The sequence below is a fragment of the Pleuronectes platessa genome, chromosome 10 (assembly GCF_947347685.1).
Source record: "Pleuronectes platessa chromosome 10, fPlePla1.1, whole genome shotgun sequence".
NCBI classification, from domain to species: domain Eukaryota; kingdom Metazoa; phylum Chordata; class Actinopteri; order Pleuronectiformes; family Pleuronectidae; genus Pleuronectes; species Pleuronectes platessa.
This window is the reverse complement of record NC_070635.1, coordinates 26518209-26544153: the sequence shown is the minus strand read 5'-3', so window position 1 is coordinate 26544153 and position 25945 is coordinate 26518209. Positions and strand designations below refer to the sequence as shown.

The following is a 25945-nucleotide window of genomic DNA, read 5'->3' as shown; positions in this document are numbered from 1 at the left end:
TGTAATTGCATGGCACTTTTTTATAATCCTGAGATATTTGTGTTCGTCTTGTTTTTTTCACAGTTTTGCTTGATTTACATGTTAAAATGTCGTGATTGGGCCCACTCACTTGCAGTGTTTATTCTCGGATGGGCTCACTCAGACAATATTTAGCCCACTAGTCTTTACTAGTATGTTGGCAGAAAAAACTCCAGGGATTAAATTACTCGACATTTCACTCCTAACATACAGACCCTCGGGATCATTTTAGGAGAATTTCTGGAGTTCAGTGCATAATCTAAAAGCAGTGTAAGTGACCTGGTACTAGATGAGTTGTTATAGCTCTTATATTATCCTCGGTCTTTAAGAGTTTAGGTGGGACTGGATTTGTGTTAATTATGCTCCTATGGCAGAGACCATTGCTTGGCCTCAGCACCATCTGTGAGGACCAATCTGTTATTTCAACACTCTCTCCTTTAATCCCTTGATCAATCCCTTTTTTCCTATCTACTTTATCTTGCCTGTGGCTAAACTTGACCTTTAAGTGAGAAGTCATAATAATGTCGCTCCTCAAACTTCAAACAGCGATTCCTGCGCTTGTTTGAAATCATCACTGTTCTGACTCAGGCGGTGGAAGAAAAGAAAGAAACAGCAGTGACACAGATGAACTGGATACGTAGGATGACAAGAATGAAAAATAAGAAGCTGCTTTGCCTCTTTGTGATTTAATGACACTGAGAAATCCCAGTCAGCCACATGTGGTAGTTTTATACACATGGATTAAAACTGGCCTAAGAGCTTTAAACTGAATGTAGAACTCAGGCAATACTGAAGGTGTTGTGGCTTGAGAAGATCAGGCTGCCAAAGTGAAAAATCAATACTTGACGGAAATAAGTGGAAAATAATTTTTAAAAAAGTGTAAAGACAAACAGCATCTACTACAACTTTACTTTGATAAGGATGAGGAATTTAATAGTCATCAACATCGTTTAAAACTCTTATATCTTGACAAAACAACTCTAGAGCATAACCAGCTTTCAGATTGCTAAATCTGGCTGCTTTTTTAATCAAAACATTTTAAGAAATCAACCATCAATCAATAACTGGAAAAATAAAATCTTTGTCTGTTTTTGTTTCCCTTTATGCCCCTGTGAGAAACATGCAGAGGTCGCAATGGTACTCACATACTTAAGTAGAAGTACAAATACTTGTGTTAAAAAAGACTCTGTTAAAAGTAAAAGTATTGATTCAACTCTTTTACTCAAGTAAAAGTAAGAAAGTATAGGTTCTGAAAAGTACAAAAGTAAAAAGTAAAAATAATTTTTTAACTTCAATGATACATAATGCCTCTTTTGGTAACTTAAAAAAATTCTAGGCATACAATCCTCTTTTGTTAACAACCTGCACAATGCTGGTACAGAGCAGGAAAAAACACTGGACACTGTCTAGTTTTGCTGCAAGCCAAATTTCAGACAGACAAATACAGACTAAACTGAACCGAGCACCTGCATGAGCACCTGGATAATTTTTTATAGGGAATAAATGGATGTGGAATGTGCTCACGTTGATTAAGTCTCTGCCCTTTGTACACAACGCCCCTCACTACTACCCATTGGGTGGTTTAGTGAGGTCCTCGGATCAGCCCCGCTGGAGTCCGTTACGGCCCTGGCGGAGAGCCAGGCGGAGCACGGAGAAGATTATCAAAACGGAAGTATTAATACAAATTATTTTCCTTTAATTTGACCAATGGTATTAATACAACAATAAATAGCTTTTGTCAAACACATTTTCCACTCATTATCATAATTAATCTACAATCGTTCATCCCAATTCTTTAGATATTAACTGAAATCAAGTCACTAATATGGTTTTTGGTTTGACAGTAAATCGTGTCATCATTAAGCTTTACTATGACACATTTGTCCAAATACATTAATATAACTAAGCTACAGATGATTCAGAATGGTCTGGTGTATTTTTGCAAGCATAGCTATAAAATATATAAAATAGGAAACAATATGAAATATAAAAGTACTATATAAACGAGAAAATTTTTTGCGTAAATGGTTTTTAAACACCAGCAAGGGATTTTGCTATATAAAGGGTATATATTTACAAACTGAATGTACAATACAAATTGTTATTCATTCCACTTCAATTGAGATGAATCATCTGAATGAAACGGGACAATCTATTCCTGCGTGAACTAAATAACTTCCATTCCTCTTTGTTCTAATGTCCATTCTCATGGTAACAGGGGTTACTTGCCTTTTAGTGGTCAGACTATAATGAAGGCTGTAGTTTGATATGGTTTGTATATTACCATGATATCAATTGGTTTATTGGCTTTGCCGCAGTCTAAGCTGCTTATATACCTACAGAGCCTACAGGTGCTTAATGTTGAACACATAATGACACTTTGACATATATATTCAAATCAAAGACCCTGTTGATACTGACTAACCTAGACATAACAAGGAACACCTGTCTATTAAACCAAAATATCAGAGGGTCAGAATGACGTCGTTCAAATCCACACGATCATGTTGGGACCATGTATGGCCTTATCGCAAGATCAGGACCACATGAACTTTCTAAAACCCCACCACCCAGATTTGCCCGTTGCTATAGTAACGCAATACAAAACCCAAACATTGGACTGACACACTCAGAATTAGTGTTAACTTCTGAGAAATACCATCCTTACTCGCCTGAAAAGTTGTGGGTAGAGATATATCATGTCTATTGCCTGTTCCATTGCTTAATCCGGTCCCAGGAGAAAATTATTACCAACTACATTTCTGTAAAGTCGTTAAGGTATTTGTCAGTCAGAACCAAAGCTTTGTTAACAGAGTCAATGCCTCATTCAATTTTTGACTCGACAACTCTGATGTCAGCACAAGGCACAAGCATAGATGGACTGAAGATAGAAACTAATTTACATGATTGTACACTCACACACACCACATGTCCTCCAAGCCCTGCCCGCCCCCAGACAGAACGAGTCACTGTAGCTGCTATCCATCTTCTGTCCTCTCACAGGAATGTGCCTGGGCACAAATAACCAAAAAATGTATGTCTGTCTACAATGGAGATGTAATCAGAATTCCTGGATGCTGGACAGTCAAGCTGACATAGCCACAGTGGTTGCTGGTTGTCTAGCCATTACTACCACTCCTTCATTCCATCTTACTCAGACTATAATATGGGGGACATTGGGACATGAAGTAGAGGTATAAACAACATTGGTAGCTTTACACAAACGTTTCCATAACAGGCTCAAAGAGACTGTGGCTAGTCTTTGAGGACTGATTTCGTCTGAATACTAAAATAAATGCTTGAAAGTCTCAGATGTGAACTCAATGTCATGTATCAGACATTTTTAAATAATCCCTTCTGCTCATGTTATTTAATTCTATCTGGGTTTAGAATGAGAATAGAGGGATGTGAAAACAGAGGCCTGACTTGTCCGCTGAAAAATCTTAGGGAGCAGGGAGCTAGCTAGACACCAGACAAAGGAGACACAATTTTACCCTCAGACGCAGAGCAAAAATATATATTTGGACTTTGTCCTTCAGAAATGATGAGTATAAGAAAGAAATTAAAGAAGGGGCAAAGTTGGACTTCAGAGAACATAAATTAGTTTAAGATAGAACATAGAGACACAAATGCATCATTGCCAGGCCAGTGAGAGCTAATTCATTTAACATGAAAGAATTATGGTGGTTTAACAGCTGTCTGCAAGGCTTCTCTCCTTCTTGGCTCCCTCTCCCTGACAAAAGAAGCAGGTCAGTGCTACTTCAAAGTCCAGATTTGCAAGTCTAAGAAGCGGTTTGAGAGCTGGAAAAAGGTACTGAGGGAAGGCATTGTGTGGATCTGTGGTTGACAGAGGAGATGTTAAGAGGTTTATGCTTGACTAACATTGTTCCATAGTTCTCGCTCTGGTTTTTTCTATCAAGGCATCTTAGACATTTTAGAGCCTCAATAGTTGCAGGAGATGCAGATGTGGCAAGTGTTTGCACCAAATGAAGGGAGCTAACAAAAGGAATACTGTCTGAGTGGAGAGAGGTTTGAAAACCACACAGTGGGGGGATGAAGGGGTCAGTAGTCTAGGAACACTGGAAGGACAGAGACCTCATTTCAGTTTGAGAGCACAAAAAAGCTTGCCCGAGTCTTCTGTAGCAAAATATAACTGTTAACTGTATAACACATACAGTTAACAAACAGCATAATTTCACCCACAGCATCTTTAAACTAATTTCTACCCAAACCTCCTTTCTACCTGCCTATTTCTGTTCTTGCTCACATGACACTAGCTTATCCCAACTTTCAATCAGTCAACTTTTGCATTGTAAAGACATTTCTTCAGACAAACACACATACTGCACATAGAAGTGACAAAATCAATCAATCTACAACATTTTATTTGTATAGCCCATATTCACACATCACAATTTGTCTCTTAGGGCCAAAAGTGGCATGTTCTTGATCAGAGGCTAACAAGGGAATACCTCAGCCACACATGCAATGACTACGACTCTTAAATACCATTGGCTCTATACGGTGATTGCAGTTTAACAACATGAATGCAATTGATGCCTCCACAGTATGGCAATGCAACGCATACTAGCTAGACTGTGTCAAGTGTTTTTTTTCTTTCTCTGTACCAGCACTGTGCAGGTTAACAAAAGAGGAAAACTATCCTATTTGTGTGCCTAGAATTTTTAAAAGTTATCAAAAGAGGCATTATGTATCATACTACTTGTGATATAGTGCCAGCATAGCTTGTGCATTTGTGCCTCTATCTAACTTGGCCAGGTTGATAGCTGGTAAACTGGATGGATACATGTTTTTGGTTCTCAAACATTTGTAGGATATAGCTATGTCAAATACAAGCCGTCTTAGTTTTGAAGTTAATTCTTCTGAAAGGCCAGCCTGGGTCTTAAGGCGTCATGTGACCTGTTTCATGAGGCCACTTGGCCAAAACTGCCATCCAGCCCAGTGCCCTGGGATTGGTCAAATAGCACCAAGGTGCTGTCCATGGTGCTGAGCCCTGTCCACATTGCTTGCTGATTTTACACCGAACTTATATACACTTATTCTATAGCGTTCTGTCCCACAGCTGTACTTGGCTTCGTGAGTATCCAGAATACTCTGGTTTGTAAAATACATTGGAAACACGAGGCAGAACCAAATCCTTACAGGTCCTTAAAATCTAGAGGGAAGCATGGGTAGTTTTAGGTTGTTACTTGCCCATAGCGGAAAAGACCCATAGTGGAAAAGACCCAAATGTGGTTCGGACTCACAGTCAAGGCAACAGGGAATGATATCCAAAAGAAACCCTCCACCTGGATAATATGTTTTGTCCAGTGACTATACCGGGCTTTCTGTGTTGAATAAATCAAATAATGATTAGCTTGAAAGATAAACTTAAGTTTTGAAAAGGTCAAACAAAATACATGGACAAAAAGGAAATACTTCATTATTGATCTGACATCACAGTACAACATGGGTGCTTCAATTAGTTAAAACTGGTATCTTGATTTAATATTAAAATCTGCTGTCTTAACACAAAGAGTGTTGTACAAACATACCTACACTTTTGCCCTGCAGACACCAACCAGAAACAGTTCTGTTGGCCAAACCAGGTTTCAAACCACTCTTTAATTTTTTAACCACTAACAAACAGCATGTTTAAAAATATTTACAAAGAAAAACAAATATGATATTTTCATGGCTTAACGCTTGTCAAGATTTTAATTAAATGAATCACTATAATTCAGAGGAAGATCTTCCTCTGGGAGGAAAAACTACGAAGGCAGTGGAATAGTTCTCTCTCTCTATCTATCTCTATTTATATATATATGTACAAATGACAGACCAATGGCTCATCATTAGATATACAACACTGAATCAAAACTCATCAAAAATCTCATGGCATGTCAGTGAGAGTGAAAACAAAGAAGATGAGCAAGAATGACTGTCCTTCCTGTTGGGATTTTAACAAAACAAAAGTCTGAGGTGGACGTTTGTGGTGTAGAGCTGCGGAATGTAGTACATTGTTTTAAAAAGGTTGGATAAGGACCAAATGGTGGGTTGCAAAATTATGAGAATGGGTGTAATGGAAAATTATAATGACCAGTGTCTAAGGTTGTGGAAACTCCCTGACTAGGTGTCTCACTCCTGTGACCTTGGCAAATAGGGAGTTCGCTACAGCGGACGGACACAGCAGATAGACACAGAGGAGGATTTCATATCTTTTTTTCTTATTACGTTTTATGAAGCACCTCTTTGTATTAGTTCTGGCATGTCTTCTTTTTTTCATATTGTCTTGTGAAACGCCTCTTTGTATAAGTTCTGGCTTTTGTGAACCTGTGGCCAGTTGTTTCATTCTGATCACCCTTGCTTGTTGTGTAAACTCTGCAGAGCCTACTATTATAAAGACTCAATGGCAACTCCAGTCTGAGAATTTCATTATTTCTAATCTCAAGATGAATTTCCATCACATGGGTTCCGAGAATATTCAAGAGTCACCGATTTCAGAAATGACTGGCACATTTTTATAATGTTGTTGAAACATTTACTTTTGTATGAAAAACAAAGTGTGACAAACAAGGCTAAGAACTTGGGACATACCCTATTAATCACCAATCAAGCTTGCTTTCTAAGCACAGAAAAAAAGTATTTCGGATATTTATTAAGAACAAATACTAACTAAAGGGAAGTCCAATTTCTTGAAGAGTTGGAGGAATGGGGTACAGGAAATTAGATAAAGAGTCTGGCTGATGAGGCATCTGAGTCCTTTGATTGAGATAGTTGATATAGTTTACGAAATGTTTAGCCTTATTCCATAGGGACGATCAAAGAAACTTTAGCGTTAAACTATCAGGACTGTGGCCTAGGAAGCTGATTTAAATATTGCACAACCATGAAATTACCAATGACTATACCTTATATAAAGAAATGTTAAATGATAGGACTGTAGAACCACCTTCTAAAGATGTCAGATCATATAAATAGGATCAATCCTTTTTGAGGAAATCTCATTGTTCTCCATGGTCAAAATAACTTTTGTCATTCTTTGAAGAAGCCAAGACACTGTATACAAATAACACAGGGATACTTTTCACATGTGGATTTGGGTAGTTTCTGTTTATCTGCTGAATCTAGCCAGCATCATGGTTTACTGTAGAAATGTCATTTAAGTTTTAACTAGGGATGCACCGATTTATCGGCCGAACATCGGTAGCGGCCGATATTTGCCTCGTTTACTGATATCGGCTTATCGGTAATAAACTTGACTTTCACCGATATCATTGGCCGATGTTCATATTTGTTGTAAAACCGCTGGGCACGTGCCGCGGCTGGGGGAGCAGTCGCTCCGTCGCCCTCCTCTCCGCGCCGCTGGAGGCTCAATGTGCGGCACCGGGAGGTCCTCATCCGGTGGCACCTCACGGCGTCGCTGGTGCGGGGGCTTTCTTTCTCTTGGACAGCGGGGCGGTGTCCATCGCCGGCACGGAAGGCAGGCTGTTGGAGGGGACCGGGTACGCGGTCAGCGGCGGCCACTCTGGACGTGTGTCGGGCCCTTCTCACGGATCACCTCAGCTAAGGCGACCGCTGGGGGAACCCTCTGTTCGCGCGGGGGGGGGGGGCACCCTGCAGTGCGCCTCGGCTGGCGCCTAGCAGCTGACTGAGAACTGGTGCGGACCAGGGGAATCCGACTGTTTAATTAAAACAAGCATCGCGAAGGGCCACGGTGGGTGTTGACGCGATGTGATTTCTGCCCGACAATAAAAACAGGTAAAACTGAGGAGGGCTTGTTAAGTTATGTTGACTCACGCAGTGTAACTTGGCGTAAAAAGTATGAACGTAGCGTCTGTTTAAGTACTTTATTCTCATGTGCACCGGCTCTATTCATCCGTCTCCTGCACAGGTAACAAGGGAATTGACAACATACGTCATACACACAGAAGCCGTAACACATCTAATAAACGGGCAATACTGCTACCGTAAATCAATGAGAAGAGCGTTCTCTATAATGCTACTTTAACAGGGCTGTTTTAGACAGGGTAAAAAGGTGCTGTTTTAAATTATCCTTGTGGTATTTTGACCAAAATATGTTACAGTGGCAGAAACTTGGACTATGGGCAGAGAAGGTCTCTGGTTCGTCTCTGGTTCGACTCCACGGAGAGACAACAAAAGACGAACCTGGATTGATCTGTCCAAAAATCCAAGAGTCTCCCTACCCTGTCTAGTGCCCCTGAGCAAGGCACCTTACTCCCCCAACATCTGCTCCCCGAGCGCCGTACATGGCTGCTCACTGCTCTGTGTGTACTGCACCAGATGGGTCAAAAGCAGAGATTAAATTTCCCTACCTGCATGAGTGTGCCTTTGCCTGACTGTGCATGTGTTTGGGACGAATAAGATTCTTATTAAGATCCCAAGGAACCATTTCAACTTGCGGTAAAATGGGCATAATATGTTTCTGTTAAATAAAGTTTAGTTAAATCAAAGATTGTTTCATAAATCTGATTCAATTTGTGCTCATTAAAAGATAAGAGTGATGAAGGGCTGAACATTTTTTAAGTAGTGCTTTTAAATAATGATTTAATTATTTTTCTGGCACAAAAGGGTGAATGAATAACAACAAAAAGAAAATAAACAAATATCGGTATCGGCTATCGGCCAGATTGTTATTTTAAATATCGGTATCGGTATCGGCCAAGAATTTCCATATCGGTGCATCCCTAGTTTTGACCAATACCTGGTGTTCAGCCCAAAGAATTTAGTTTTGGTCTCATCAGAACAGAGGATATTCTTCTAAATGCTCTAGAAAACCTTTAAATGACATTTGGCAACTCTGAGCAAGTTTCCATGTGTATTTTAGAGATAAGGCTGTAACAAGAGCGAAACGATACTCAAACCTGCTGCCACTGCTGCAGATGCAACCTGTTGATCTCTCATTAATTCAAATGTAACGTGCGATCAACATAATAACACTTCTACTTAAAGTTAAGGTGGGCTGTTTTTCAGATTACACTTAATTTACAGTCTTCCGACTGCATGCATAATGTGATTAAAATGGTCCAGTCATGATCGAGAGATCATACCTGCAGAAAAAGTTAGGCTTGTTTAATTAGCTCAAGATGGATAATAACCCTAAGATTGCAGACAGCCCAGCCGCATTCGAGTCAGCAGTTTGGAAACACTTTGGTTTGGTTAGTTAATTTCACATTTATTGGAGCAACTTATTTCTATCGCATGGAGTTGGCCACTGAGGTTGATATTTCAAGATATTTAATAGGAAAACAGAGTGTATCACCTGAGTTTTAAGGAAGAGGTATAAAGTGATTTCGAAAAACCTAAGGTTATTGTTTTTTTTCTCTATATGTCTCAAAAGCAAGTAGGTGCGTTGAATTAGCATTAGCACTCTGGTTTCTTCAGCCTTATAGGGTAAATGTTCCCATCAGTGATTTCTGAGTTATCATCTAGATCAGACATGGGCAAAGTACGGCCCGCGGGACATATACGTTTTTATCTTTTTTTTTTTTATTTATTTTTTTTTTAAACTAACAATTTGTAGCACTTAAATGGCACCTACTTTTAGCACTTTGTAGTTTTACTTCATTTTTGAGGAAATTGTACTTTCTTGCTTCTTGTTGTTCTGGGTTTGTACCCTCGGTGTTGAATTAACTTATTGTAAGTCGCTTTAGATAAAAGCGTCAGCTAAATAAAATTTGACCGGGAGTGTGGTGGATAGGGCTCAAAAGGGCACATGATCTCCCTTCACTTTTTCGCTTTGCCCTGTAAGCCCTTCTGTAAAATGACCTTCAAGGAAACGAAAAGTGGACAATGAGTGCCGAGTGTTAACATGGAGTGGACAACAAAATACTTTTTCACTGAAGTCCAATCGAAGGCTGTATGCCTGATATGCCGAGAAACTGTCGCAGTTTTCAAGGAGTACAACATCAGCCGTCACTTTGCTACGAAGCATGCTAACTACGCTAGCAAGCAGTCAACGCAAGAACGGGTGGCTACAGCTCAGATGTTGGCTGCTAATTCACCGACAAACTGCGAAGGGGGGTTTTGTTAAATTACCTTGCAAATAAATGCTTTGCTACTTGTTAAAGGCCAAATCCTTTCATGTAATGGTCTTTCCATGTCATTTATATTAGTTCACAAAAACACTCCATCCATCTGTTCCTGGCCCGGCCCCTTTGTCAAATTTTAGAACCCATGGTGGCCCGCGAGTCAAAACGTTTTCCCACCCCTGATCTAGATAATAAAGCATGTGAGTCTTACCAGTGAGTAAGAGGATGAGAATATGAAGATATTGTGGATCATGAGCAATTTTATATAAGGTTGTTATTCCTGGACCTGGAATGTGAATTGTGCATAGCCAAATAAAGCTGCAAACCATGTTTTTTTAGTTATCTTGCCAAGGAAACTGAGACAATTATGATCCCCTCTCTAAGGACTGACTTAGCTTCTGATACATTGATTCACACACAATTAGTTTTTCGTTGCCATATACACAAAATGTTAAAATAACCAGAACATGATGCAACTTAATTTTGGATCATTCAGCCGATTTATCTAGCATTTTTTTGACGGAGGATTTGCCTTAATAATCATGGTAAATCATGGTTGTTTCAGTGCGTAGATAGAGTGTGACGACACAGGATGAATGACTGTACTGTCACACTCTGATGAGCTATTAATAATGACTCAGTTGGCCATTTACATTCATCAGTAGTTCATGTTCCTCCACATGAATGTGAGCTCACATAAAAACCATGATCAAAATGTAAAGGTTAAAGCCAATGTTTAATGGGGCGGCTGTGGCTGAGGGGTGGAGTGGTCGTCCTCCAACCTGAAGGTCGGCAGTTCGATCCCCAGTCTGACCCATCTGCATGCCGAAGTGTACTTGGGCAAGATGCTGAACCCTGAATGGCCCCCCATAGAACAACAAAGTGCTGCGAATAGATGCACTGTATGAATGTGTGTGTGAATGGGTGAATGTAAAACTGTACTGTAAAGCGCTTTGAGTGGTCATCAAGACTAGAAAAGCACTATATAAATACAAAACCATTTACCATTTAACCTTTACCTGATAATACTTCAACAACTTTCTTCCTTTTTTTATCCTAAGGTAATACCTTTAAGTACATGTCTGCCTTCTAGACCTAATCCAGCTCAGAAGATAAACAACTGGAAAGACAGAAGTCCCTTTCACTGGCTTCATATTCTCCCTCTGATCAGTCAGTATGTGAGTTAACCTGACTGAAAGTAATATCCCCCCCAGAGGGTCAGCCTAAGCTAGTGCAGTTAAAGCAACAATCATGGATCAGCCCAAACCAGCCACTTAACCTGAGGGCAGTCTTTATTAAACAATGGGTCAGGATAGAGAAATATGAAATCCTACTTGAAAAAAAAGCTATATATTTTAGGAACGAAGTACTTGATTTCCTTATTTTTCTGATTTTTTATAATAAGCTGTAAAAGTTGAACCGGGTTTCAGGTTGTATTAGATGGATATAGCAAAGCACCTATGGCAACGGAAGGCAACGGAAGATAAAAATAATATGCTGTGTTGCTCACACATTAACTTACATATATAAATAAGATCAGCCAGTACATTGATCTAAAAGTGTTCTCTCACTCTCCTCTCTCATATGCTCCATACACTACCAAATACTTCCCTGTCATACGTGCTTCCAACAACTCGCCCAATCTTACCGCAAACTAATAGTCCTGGGCTGCTATCTACAGCACATTACCCCTGGAAACCACCCACGCAAACACCAACATAACACTGACACACAGATACTAATGGCCCAATACCACACACAAACACACCCAGCCAACCCCCCAGCCAATCCCCCACCCACCCACACACACCCCCCCCACCCCAGAGGGAGGGCTCTACTGAAGATGCCTGCTGTCTGAGTAAATTATAATTCATTCAAATTGTGCATATTCCTTGTAGGCACTTAAAATGTTCTTCCCAAATCCAGGGGGCTTTTTAAACCCCTCTCCCTGCTAACCACACTAACCACAGGGATTTCCATCAGCCAGGCTGCATCCTATACGGAGCAGCCAGATATTTCAACAACGCATGCCACACACCAGAGCCCTGAAAAAGAGCAGGGTGAGGACAGCGTGTGTTTTAGAGATAGTCATGAACTGTAACTATAACCTAGAGAGAGTGTAGTTTTAGACATGATCATCCTGATATATTAAAAAACGAATAATCAACCTATATATTTTTGTGTATTGCTCCCTTCTATAGAAGATTTTGTGTTTTGATAAACTTCTTCACCTTGGCTGGTAAACGCTGGGGTGTGAAGGCATGCTGTGCTCAAGAGAGAAAAATGAGAGTGAGAGGCCTGACAGATTCCAGGCCCAGGGAAACATTTTATCATGTGTGTATATGTCGGTCTGGCTTGGCACTTATGGTAAGATGACAGTGGGCTCTAATGACAGGACTGCCTCAATCAACCCTTTCAATGCATTTTAGGTCATAATTGTAAGCAGAAACAAGATGGTGGAGACCGGGGAAGGGAAACGGGTAGAAACAGAGGAGCAGTGAGAGAGAGTGTGACCTAAGCCAAGGTTCCCTTTTCACTGAAAAACAATCCGCTCGAGTGTTCTTCTGAGAGAAGTGACAGATATTCTGAGGTATGTCAACACTACGGGAAGTGTACACTGGTTAGACTGCTCAGTATCACACAAATTAAACTGTCCTATTTTGCACATGGACATACAAAAGTACACACAGGAGATGCAGGATGTTAAATAAGCCTCCCTGTTTTGGTTCAAGCTGAAACAACAGCAGGCCTGTTCATAAAGGAAGGTCCTTCTCTCTACACGAACACTTTCTCTGCAAGTCTATGGGCAGGCAAAGGGAGATTAAGGGGGGATTAAAGGATTTACTGTATGACAATAAAACATGATTGGCATATCTACCCATCTATACTCCCTTTATGGACTGTTTGTGCATCATGAACAGAGAGAAATGGAAATGGTGGGAGGAACAGAAAGATAGCAGCAGACACATTTTTGGCTGAAGAGTCTACTAAGCCCAGTGTTAAAGGGATAATTCACCGAAAAATGTAAATTCCCTCATTATCTACTCACCACTATGCTGATGGGGGGTGGGGAAGTGTTTGAGTCCACAGAACACTTCTGGAGTCTCAAGGGTAAACAGTGTTACAGCCGAATCTAATACAATTGAGGTAAATGGGACCCCTACTTCAGACTTCTTGTGGCTACATCTGCTAGCATCGCCACTTCCTGTAGTGTACTTTTAGGCTAAATACAAGATGTAAGGCTTGTTGTGTTTTTTTCTGTTGTTTTATTACGTCTGAAGAAGGGGTCACCTTGACTGAATCACTGTTTACCCCTGAGCCTCCTAGAGTGTCTTGTGAGTAGATAATGAGTGAATTAAAAATGTTCAGTGAATTATCACTTTAAGAGCATGATATTACAGGTACAGTATCTACCCTGACAACTTTGTGTGACTTGCTTGCATTTCCCTGTGCATTATTTCCTTATCTCTACTCCTTCTTACAACTGCAAATTAGTACCTGTGGCTGTGTATGTGTGGGAGTGTGTGTGAGTATGTGTGTTTCCAGAGGACAGGCCAAGTGGGACACACACATCTCACCAGAGCCATGAGGACAGGATAATGGCTTGGCCTCTTGACAGGCCCCAGGCCTCCAGAGATTGGCCATTTATAGCATAGGTGGGGAGTGTGTTCTTCAGTATTCATTTGTATTTATTTGTGTGCGTGTGTATGTGTGTGTGTCTGAGAGAGAAAGATAGAGATTAATACTAACCAGAGCGATGGTACTCATGGTGGTTTTGCATTTAAGAGGGCTACGGTGATAGGATCAAGGGAGTGTAACTGTGAGGAGGGTAAAAGGTTCACAAAGACAACTGTATAAATCCAGAGCAGGAACTGGGGTGGCTAAATACAAGATTACACCCTATGTGGAGCAAGGCTTCAGGGTCCAAGGCTACAATCTCAGATGCATAGACTGAACTTAAATTGGGTGTAATGGAGATTAGGAGGACAAAGTCACCTTCTAGCCAGAGTCCAACACAGAACAAGATACGCAGGTGGAGGCCAGTGACAGGACAAGCCAGACAAGGAATAATGAGCTCAGCCAGAATTTTTCGTGAACACAGGAGGGGATTGAGTAAGAGACCATGACAGTGCTGGGAAGTTGCGTGCTGTTGTTGGAGAGTCATAAAAGCAAGGCACAAGTGTCCAAGTGAGACCCCAAAACTGTGTTGAGGCCAGAGATTGTCCATGTCTACTGATCTCATCAAACTAATGCTGGTAAGGCATCAGGAATTAAGAGAGACCTGCACTGAGCCAAGGTCAAGGGAATGTTACACAATTCTGTTTTCTAAACTTTGTCCTTGGGGCAGGGGTGGGGACCTTTTTTCTACCAAGGGCCATTTCAATTTGTATACTATCCTTTGAGGGCTATACCAGATTACTCATCACATATCACACTAAACTCTGTAATGCGATGCAGGAACTGATGTCTGATGGTAGTGATGATGATGAGTGTAGTGGCAGCTGGTTTTCCAACTTTTGTCCAAAAAAGGGATGGAGACTTAAGGGCCAACATAGAGTTTATTAAATTCAAGCAGAAGGAGATTGTTACTGTAGCTTTGAGCATTCTTGCTGGTTCCAAATTAAACAGCTAAATATATATGCTAAGTTTATTCTGTTTAGTTGTTCTTAATCCTCTTGAAAAATGCCTAAAGGAGTTTTGCAACATCACCAGCATATTCAGATGTTGTAGCAGTCTTTTGTTTTGCAGAGTAGAAAAATGCACAGATTTTGTACAAAATACACAATTTGGTTTGTCCGATGCTGCAGCTGCTCAGTAGCAACAAGGTTCCTTCACAAAATCTGCTTCTAAATGAGGTTTCAGCTTCTTAACTATCAGCTTGCTGACTGTAAAACTAGCCTGTATAACATTGTCTCTGTCGGAATGTGGTCTTGTGAAACTATGCTTAAGATAGTCAAGTTAATTAAAATGCAATTATTCTTGTATCTCATCCAGTTTGGCGCCTGTTTACAGCTGGAACAAACCTGAAATTGGTTGTTTGTGCATGTGTGTCTCTGCAAACTAGGCAAAATCTTTTTGTTGGACGCTTTCTTTTGGAAAACGCACAATTTCACATCTACTCTTCTTTTCTAAACAGTTGCCACTATGCTCGTCAGTAATGACACTAGAGAAGTACATGCGTGTTTCATTAAACCTTATTGTGACCTGCAAGAAAGAATCACCCTGAATGACATATTGGTCTATTCTATATTATGTTCTTTTATCACAGAAAAATCAATTGCTGTAATGACATTTTTTTGTATTTTGAGTTTCTGTTTTTGTGTTTATTAGTCGTTCACTAGTGCTGGTGGAGATTGTGTGGCTTTAAGTGAGTTTTGGCCTAATGGGTCCCTAGTGCGAGGCAAAAAAAAAATTACAGCAAAATTAATAGCATTAGCATATCCCTAATACAATTGAGCTAATTACATTGTGGATCCCAAGCTGAAAGGGTGTTTACTGATGTACTTGGAGGGATTACAGTTGGGGGAGTGAGGATAGGGTGAAGATATGTGAAAAGATAAAAGGCAAAAAGACTTGGATGACTTGATTCAGACAACTTGAAAATGGTTGAAAGCTCAGGTCTGCTGACTGCACCAATGTGAGGACAGAGCAGTCAGCTGACAAGTCTTTCTCCACAGAGTTGAGATGTTCAAACCCAGTAATGTGACTCCACGTTTTGGAGACAAAGGTATTCAAATCAAGACCCAATTGAAAATTGAGCACATAATTCTCAATGGTGGTGGAAAAACTGAGATAATAGGACAATGTTTGGATATGTGGGAGGTTAGGAGGGGACTGAATTGTAGGATATGTTATTTTTTTTTATAAGTTCCCAGCGTTGGTAAAAAAAAAAATGCAAATATACAATAACATTACAAATGGAAAAACTTAAGTGCAGGGAAGGTTGTGAGGTTGGCAATATAATTGACAAATAAGCAAGAGGTCAGGGCTTAAGAAGAAGGTCTTGTGGTTGAAGTAGGGAACGGGCTTCGAGATTCAAAAAGGAAAGGCTGCCTGAAGAGTTGGAGGGGTTGGGGGTAGGGGAATGGGAAATGACGGCCCATGATGATCAGAGTTGTTTTAGACACTCAAAGCCATCATGTGACATTAGCAAAACAGCACAACCGTTTATGACTCTGCCTAGAAACTGATTTGTAATAGCTACAAAAACACACTTGTAGGACCAAGTAACCATTAAAGAAATACAACCCTTTCTCTTATCAGTGTCACTATTTTTATAACCCTGAAATGTAATCAGGAGTGTGTGCTACAATTTGCTGAGGCAGACACATTGGCAGGCATTTTATCATCAAGTTTTTGGCAAAGCTGCACTTTTTCTTATTCAACCTGTTTCACAAATAATGGTCTTCTTGAGAACACATATTTCATATACCACAAACACATAATGCAATAATATACGACAGAACCATCTTGAAATCACATTCCTATCTATGATGATATTTGGCCTGTTCAGACAATATTCTTCAAAAACATTCCCAAAAATACAGAGGTCATTTTGACTCACTGCTAAAATGAGATGTGGTACTTGCTATGCCGATATGCCAGACTTGGAGCATCCAAGTGTGAGTGTGAGTGTGTGTGTGCATGTAAGTGAGAGCGAGGTAAGAGCACAGATTAACCACGGTCGATGATTAATACAATTTGACTTACTGACTTACTGTGAGCAATTATGGCCATGTCTTTTCTCAAGCTTGACTATCTCACTCTTCACAGAACACATGGGGGTCCTGAAACATGTGCACACCAAACACACATCGCCAGCCCACCCTCCATTCAACCTCAAAACCACAAAGGGTTAAATATAATCAATCTTCTTTAACAGTGCTGTCAGGGCACAGTCTGAGAGTGCTAATAGAAGCACAAAGATTGTGACTGCACACTGATGATGGTGTGTCTGGTGTGAGTATGTACTGTTGTGAACACTTAGATAGATTTTGTAAGCTTAAGTAAATGAGTGTGGATTTCTGTGAGTAAGTCAGTCTCTACATATTGGTAGAGTGCCCATGCAAGCAATGCATGTGTATTCAGACAACATGGTACAGAATGAGTGTGTGTACGTTTAAGTGGGTTCCATATGAGTCTATGTGTATATTGTTATAATCTTGTTTAACCATGTTAACACACTACTCTGTAGGTCTATATGTAGGTGTGTATACTGTATGTACATAAAACCCTCACATATATATGTGTACATATATATGCGTGTGTGTGCTTTATGTACATACAGTATATTTAGGGGCATTCATCTCTTTGTGCTTATACTATAGATGAGTGCATAAAGTTGTGTGTATTTTGGCATGCATAATTGTCTGAATGAAAGCACCAATAAGACGAATGAGAATTATCAGATATTTCCCTTGCAATGGGTTATGTAGTCTGTGTGTGTGTTTGTTTGAGAGTGTACTACCTGAGGGGACTTATGGGATCTCCAGCTGTACTGGTGGCTGTGTAGATTGGCGAGTAGCACGTTCTCATCTGTGTCCACCTGACCAAAACGCAGTGTTTCATGGGTGTCGTTACAGATCACATAGTGGCTGTAGACCAGATCCTCAGCCTCCGGGTTCCCATTCTGAAGGATAACAGTGGGGTTGAGGGGTTAGGTGGAGGGTACGGGTGGATGAAGAGGAGGACAAAGAAGAACATGACGTGAGCAAAGCTTGTGACTAGAAAAGTACGTACATACTTCCAGGTGTTTATGTTTGTGCTGGGTGTATAATGAGCAGTATATTTCTAGTCTGTGTATGAGCACATATTCAGGTGTCAATAATGTAGGTCTTTTTAACATTAAAAATGTTATTGTAGTATTGGTAGTGAAGCAGTCAGCCAATAGAGAAATGAGATGAGTGATATCATCTGCTGGAGTAATACAACCTCAGCAGGGGAGGGAATCAAATAACAGAGCAACAGTCATCCAGGCTGGAGCAGCTTACACTGTGCTTCGAGGCCAAAGCAAACTTTTTCACCTCCCTCTTTGAGCATCTATACGTTGGTTATTGAGAATGTTAAGCAGACTCAGAGATTTCAGTTACTTTTTCCTATCATTACCTCTGTGCATTGAAAAAAAGTGGGCAACAACGAGTGCACTCCTGTTACTAAGAGTCATCAGTATATTGTGGCCTGTTAGAGGAAAACAGTATGGTGGAGTCTGGCCCAACTCCAGCAACGGGTCAATGAGAAAGCCTCACAGAAAACTCAAGGCATGCAAGTTGTTCAGGGACGCTGTCCATTCACGTCACTTTGCATTCAAGAGAGAAGAGCTCATTTGGCCTACTACTGAAAACACTGGTTTAACAGGGAGAGGGTGTGTGTCAACTCTCTGACATACAGGATTTCAAATACAGAATATAGAAACAGCACATAGTGTGAATGTGAGTTGGATATGAGAGAGTGATGCAAGTGCATGTTAAAGTTTCACTTGGGCTCCTTCCAAATGCTCTAGGGTCCTGATGGGATTGTTCCTGCACACCTCTCCCTGACTCTTGACACACATGACTGAGGTTCAGACAGCTTCTCAATAACCACTCAACTATCCCAACAAAGAGGGATCCCGGTCTGCTGTATACTTTTAAATGGCAGGGGGGTTGATGGTTAAAAGAGGCTGGCAGTAAAATCTCATAGTTTGACTGCCAAGCACGTTCAGGGTCCTGGGGTTGTTGATGCTATTGAAAACTGATGGGATAGTTTACACCATTAAAAATGTGAGGATAGATGTATGTGTGAGAGGGAGGTAGAAAGGAAAATATAGATGGGACAGCTGCGATACTTGGTTAAAAAACATTCAAAGTTTTATAGTGGAACACTATCTATGCTCCCTTCTGAATTCAACACTGCGATTTCCAAACTTCCTGCTTCCATCTTAAGATGCCATTGCTAAGCCCACTCTTTGATGGTATCATCTTTCTATTCTGATTTATGAGGCAACATGATACACACCTCAGGAAAGCTCCCTGCAGTAATCATAATCACTCCATGTTTATACAGGGACTTTAAATGGACCAATATTAATATATTATATTTAATTTGAATATAACACATAGTCCTTGTTAAAGAGCAGAAGAGGACAGCTTCATCATTAGACACAGTCATTCAAGGAGTAATCCATCCAGATACTGTGGCTTTAGTTTAGTCTAGCCCAGGTATTCATGGCAGAGTGGCAAACATTTAGACAAGACAACGTACAGTAAAATGTCTATAAAACAGATTGAAAATAACGACACCCACTCAAGACAAAGTCACATGAAACAAGACACCATGGAGCCAATTGTGAAACCTGTAAAAGGGACAGAATGACACACTAATCAGGTCTTAAATCCCCTATATATTCATATACAGATGACCCTGGTTCTCACATCTGCTATAACCAGGAAAACAATCTCTCTATCACTTCTATGCTATTACAAAGGGAAACGGAGAACTATTCAAACATGGGAAGAACAGGGGAAAAAATAAGAGGAGGGACATTTTCGCCTGTGAACACTGTGTGAGAAGCCGAGTGTTTAAATACTACTGGGCTTTTATGTGGCTTTCCACCAAAGCCACTTCCCTGGGGTTAGGAGCTGGGGGGGAGCAAAGATCGAAAGTGGGGCTGGGGACTGAGAAGTGAAAATGGAGGCCTGGGCCCTGAGGTTAAAGGGGTCTGCGGTTGTGCCCATATGGGGCTATCGAGTGCAAAGAGAACCAAATAAATAAAATACTAAACAATATTATTTCTTCTTTTATCAAAACCTATGAACTATGAAATGTATAATATATATTTATATGACCAAACAGCACATTGAGGTGAGGAGGTGGTGAGCCTGGTGGCTTGGCAGCATCCTGATTATTATAAAAGATGGAATATACATTGTCACTTTGAGCCATTATGAGTATTTATGACAAAGAGAAGGGTGACAGTAATGTTGTCATGGATACAAAAGCAGTTAATGTTACTGTGCCTAAAGCTATGTGTTATAACAGATTATGCGAGTAAATTAAAACCATACAGCAAGAAGTGTCTTTTACTCCTATTTATTGCTATTAAACTGAAAGTGCTCCAGCTGGTCTGGTTGTGGTGGTCTGGTATGACCATGCCTGGGCTGTGAGGCTTCAGTTGTGTGGTTAGAGAGGATTATTTTCCACGGCTGAATGCTGACCCTGCAGGCCACATCACATCATGCATGTCTGCCAGCCATGACACCAGGAAACATGAAAATCACTGAAACAATTACACATGTTGGGATACATCCTTCTGTTCCAGAGGGACACAGAGCCTGTTAACATTTCTCATTACGTTTTCAATAAGGATCAAGTTTTTCTATGCATGGACAATTTGTGCATGAGGGTCTGGAATGTGAGCCTTGATCACATCAAAGATATATATTTAGCTCAATTGTACTGGCCTTCATAACCATCCCTGTACCACCAGACATCTTGTGCTTAATCACAGCCATCCAGGGTTCACCACATACAAGGTTAAGTTTCAGTGAAAACCCCAAAAAGGGAAACAATATTTCCCATAATTGAAATGTTCACAAGTTACTCCGAGATGGACCAAATATTGAAGCAAATCATTTCATAAAGAATCATTCGTTTGTACTTGCCCTCTCTCTACCCCTTATTACAAAACTACCTTACCCACATGCAGCACATTTGCCTTAGAATTATGATCTGTTTTTCCCTTGTGTTCAGCATAGTGGTGAAGGCTGGGGCTAGATGAAAGGTTCTGAATAAGTGACAAAGCTGCTGCATTTCACGTCAATCTGACTCCAATCAACATGTTAATCCACCCATCAGGCTTTCAGTGTCTGTTTGAGAGTTAACTGTGTCGTTTACATGTGTATAATGGTATTATGTGCGTGTTTGTATGTGTGACCATTATATACCTCTATTTTGGGTTTCAAGACCCTGTGGATTCAAAAGCTTTGGCTAAGAGTGTATAACCACTTTTAACCTAACTCATTATACTTGGTATTTTGGGTAAAGCCAACCACCTTGAATGCATAACATGTCTAACACGTTAGTAAAGCTGCAGTATGTGCTTTAATGACAACACCACAGACGCCCTAAAGTCTTATTTATGGCTGAATTAATCAGCAGCAATAGGGAGTATTCACTCAATTGTGCTAAATTATGCAATGATGGAGCTAAGGGTCAAGAATAACCCACCATCCAATACGGTCGGTTAACTGCATTTGATGAGTCAGTACCATTAAAGGGAAACAAAAGTATTAATCCGCTAGCCAGAACAATAATTTTATAGTACAATATTCTACACAGCTTGTTTGATTTGACTTTTCACAGGTGAAACACCACAGCTGTTTCCACAAAAACATTTCCCTCACCCGGCAGAGAGTGTGTGCATGCATATAAATCTATGAGAGTATCTCAAGTCTCCAGAGGCCAATATATGAGTCAGCAAAGCTACAGCTGAGCTGAGCCGCAATGATAGGGCATACAAATGCAGAGAGGCCAGTGTGTGTGCTTGTGCCTGTATAGTAGACAAGTGGGTGGAGGACAAGGGCCAGATGAAATCTTGACAGGTGTAACCACTCAAGTTTTACCGTGTTTTTATGGGCATCACTTCACACACAAATATCCTGGCTACTAGAGGCAGTGCTGAGAGCTGAGAGCTGAGAACAGAGATCTGAGAACTGAGAACTGAGAGATGACGAGGAGCATAGACGCCTAAGAACAGAGACAGTGTAGCCTCTTAGTCAGAGATTACTGAAAACTGAGCGGCAGGTCCATCCTGCGTTGCTGTTGGCATACAACCAAAAACCATTCAAAATAAAATCCCTTTTGTTGTGAGTTTGTTTAACTGATAATCCATCTGGGACAAAAGGCCGTCTTTCAGTATATTCTCAAAATGTGCAAACATTTCAATGGATTTTTTCCCACAAGTTTACTAGCCCCTGCCTCCAAATCAAAAATCTATTCAAGTAAGAGCAAACATTCCTTCTTCCTTTACTTGTCTGAATGCACCACACTGTTTTAATGTTAAGTCAACAAGTCATCCTCCAATACTTTGCATCCTAATCGATCATATAACTGATTACTTTTATCCCTTAAAAAATGCTTCCTTTTGCAGCAGTGAGCCTGGAGATTAGCTCAGTACCTATAGATATCAACAATTTGGCTTCTGATAAAAACAATACATGGAACAACAACTTTAGACTTTAGGAAATCTGTCATGCTTGATTATTTCCAAGCAATGAGATCAGAATGAATATTTTACCACTAATCAGATTTTTTCACGTCAGTTCATGAAGTCTATGCATTTTTGTATTATTTGGAGAGTGGTGCAATATAAAGGTGTGTGGCTTTATCAACAGCCTAATCTTCCTGTCACCTGTTGCCAGCTATGCAGGGCAGTGTCCATAGTGTGGATGGTAAATTGGCTGATATTGAGAAACACAGGGTCCACAAACACATTCACATCCAAGGTGGTGCTCTCTGGGCAGCTGGTGGCTGCAGCCTGACCCTGAAAGATACAAGAAATCAGATTCTAAATATACATTATTTTACTCTACATTTTCTGAGGTTTTGTATAGAGTAATAAACCCAATATGGCTGAGCTTTACCTGTATTACACAAGGCTGGAGAAGCTGAAGTTGTGTTAAATTTCTGTATTCCAGCAGCTTGCAGTCCACCTGTGTTGAAAAGCTAAACTCCTGACAGTGACGTGGTCCATTGTTCCACTGGCGCAAGAAGACCCTTGGCTCCCGAGCGCCGACCACCATGAACTCCTGCTCCTGAGGTAACTTCCTGTCTGGCAGGAAGGGACGAAGTTGCCGAGATGGAACTGGAAAAGCGACACATTATTTTTTACCAAAGGCTATCAGGGGTAAGACACAAACAGTTTTACAGGAAAAAAGGGGTAAAATTGTAGATGGTCTGTATTTATATAGCCCTTTTCTAGTCTTGATGACCACTCAAAGCGCTTTTCAGTACAGTTTTTTGCCATTCATCCATGCTTCTATGGGCAGCACTTTTATGGGAATGGCAAAGCAGTCAGGGGCAATTTGGATTCAGTATCTTGCCCAAGGAAACTTCAGCATGCGGAATGGGGAAGACTGTGATCTAACCGCCAACCTTTTTGGTCAGAAGATGACCTGCTCTACCCCCTGAGACAGCTGTCCCCAAATAAAATGAATCCAGAAATCTAAAGCATATGTGCAAGAATATACAGTCCACCATAAATGCTTTACCTAATTGAGTAGGCATTTAATCTGTAATTTGCTTAAATCATGAACAAGCAAAGTAAACAAGAAACTTTTTTCTCTCACCAATAAAATATTAACTGGTTTTAAGTTACTTTCTCTAACTATACTTAGTGAGTGTGACTTCTGTATCCTACCTGTACCCAGCTGTCCTAGATGGTGGCAGAGGTGAACTTCCAGCTGTGCCAGTTGTAGGGAGACACCCAGGGAGGAGACAAACCAGGGTGCAAAGCAGGAGTCCACACGGGTGCAAGCTGCCAGCGCCATTGGAGATAGCAGCTGATCGCAGGGTACCTGGGACCCAGACTCACTATCCAAACTGGAGAGATAAAGCAGAGAGCTGATGTGAAGTAACAATGAAAGTGGAGAGACATGAAGAAAGATGTGGAACCCTGCGAATATGAAATGATGTCATATGAAAATAGTAATGATGGAAGTGAGTAATGTAGGACTTTGAGTCAGCATCTGAAAGTTTTCATTAATTGATTTTCAAAAACTTTCTTTTATAACATCTTAACCAGTGGATAATGAACACACAAATTCATTTCATTCTAATTAAAATAGTCTGATTCATATTAGTAGCTGAAGTCTTTTGTCTCTTGCCCAGTCAGTTACAAATTGTGTGGCATCCATGTCAGAAACCTACTGTGTCACAAGGCTACGCTGAGTCAAACACTACAATTATTCAGACAACAATGTGGGGCCTCTTCACTGTCTGAGCCAGTGAGTTTAGGTACAATATTACTGACAATGTTTTCAGAAGAATCTCTAGATATTAATTGCATGTCATGGTTGATGATGTTGAATGGAATATAATTGAAGTGAATGACCATTTGCTCTGTAATTTGCTACTACCATGATCCACTATAAAAGCTACAGCAGGAAACGCTCAAGACCTGAAAAATGCTGGTGCAGCAGAGTGCTCCTTAAAAAGATAAGCATCATATGTTGACAATTTTCATTACTTCCAGTTGGCAGCAAAGCCAAGTTATTTTTCTGGTGGAAACTAAAGTAAGGCAGATGAAACTAGTGACTGAGGAAAGGGGAATCGATTTTGATCAGAAAAGACAAATAATTTCAACATAAAGGAAATGTAGTGTTTGTATGATTGTAATGAAGCACAGATGTATATTTAGCTTTACAATGAATCTGTCTCTGTAGAGTTTTTTCCCTGTTTCTTCTCTTGGATGTTTTCTTCTTCTTTCATTCTGTTCCTCAGGAGCTTTCTAAGCCACACAGAATGTGGGCTTGGCAATTCTCTTCCACTAAAAGTTTCCTAAATCCCAAGAGGAGGTAAAAAGGAGGGGAGTAGATTGAAATGAGGAAACAATGAGGAAGAAAAGACTAAATAAATGAAAGATGGGTGAAACCCAGAAGATGTAATAGAATTCTGGGTGAGACATGAGGGAGATGAAGAGAGGAAGCCGTGGTAGCGAGAAGAAGGGAGTAAAAACATGTTCGCTGAGGTGTTAGATCACTGGCCCAGTCCAAACCACTGCATCCCAGCTAAACCAAGCCCAACCCAGGCCTGGCCTGGTCCAGCCAAACCAAAGGGAGCTTTACTCCTCATGCTTCCCGTGAGCTTCCCCTCGATTAGATACACTCAAGGTAAGCAGGAAGGAATCCGGATGGGCCCTGACAGGCTCTTGGTGTGCTGGGAAATCTCATTAGGCCAATCTGAACGCCTTCCAAGCCCGCTCTCTGTTCCTGCACACCAGATGTGGGGCGAGGGACACATTACTAGCTCTTTGTGCTCAGCGGCCTGGGTGCACATTCTATCTCTCTGCTTTCCCTCACACAGGATGGCCTATGTGCTGAAGATCCAAACACATATCCATGTGTAGGCATACACATGCTCTCTTGATATACGACTGGGACACAACACAAAGGTATAAGAAAAGAAAGAGAACTAGATCAAATGTAGTACTTTGCCTCACCTTTGCTCATCTCCTCCCTCTCCATTATTATTGAGGACTATCCTCCATAAGTCTGAAGCCACCAGCTCCTTCTGTTGGTCAGTGAGGCTGATGCTGGGGAGCTGCAGCTGGCAAGCACTGCTCTCTGACAGGCTGAACTCCCGGTATGGAACGAAGGTCTGCTGGAGCTCATCCCAGTACTCCAGGCTGCTTGGTACCTGGACAGAAGGACACAGTAAAGGTTTCAAAATGTGAACACCAGATATGTATTTTCCTACAGCAGCATCCAGCAGAGTAACTTTTGTCAAGTCCTTAATGAAGCTTGAGCTAAATAAAACTCTTGTTCTGCACTTTTGAAATTTTTGCAGCAAACACAGTGGCAATATGTCTTGTACAACAATGCATCTGGAGTCAAATAAATCCATCAAACAGCAAAGTATTTTACAGGTGTGGTGGCATTATTCTTGTTCAGGCAGAACTAGGACAGACAATGGTCTGTGTTGCCTTATAGGGTGACAAAGAATGCTGCGAGTACTGAAATAAAGTTTAAACTCTAGTGGATCTTGGTGCTGCTGAATATATCTGAATACCTCTGTATGCAGGGTTTTGTTGTGGACATCATACTATCTTCTATCACTGGATCCCACAGATATTTATTTTATCAGATGACAGTATTTTACCTCAGTGTTTTACAGTAGAT

At 40.7% G+C, this 25945-nt stretch overlaps 1 protein-coding gene across 3 annotated transcripts in view; it reads right to left on the bottom strand.

Moving 5' to 3' along the window:
• The window catches only part of LOC128448952 (intermembrane lipid transfer protein VPS13B), a 325941-nt gene that overhangs the window by 31858 nt on the left and 268138 nt on the right, over window positions 1-25945 (bottom strand). For all 3 annotated transcript variants that reach the window (XM_053431840.1, XM_053431841.1, XM_053431839.1), the window contains exons 42-46: window positions 25267-25463; window positions 23467-23648; window positions 22691-22911; window positions 22459-22590; window positions 17539-17700 (exon numbers count right to left, since the gene is read on the bottom strand). In XM_053431840.1, coding sequence (XP_053287815.1) covers window positions 17539-17700; window positions 22459-22590; window positions 22691-22911; window positions 23467-23648; window positions 25267-25463 — 894 coding nt within the window. The remainder of the gene's footprint in view (window positions 1-17538; window positions 17701-22458; window positions 22591-22690; window positions 22912-23466; window positions 23649-25266; window positions 25464-25945) is intronic.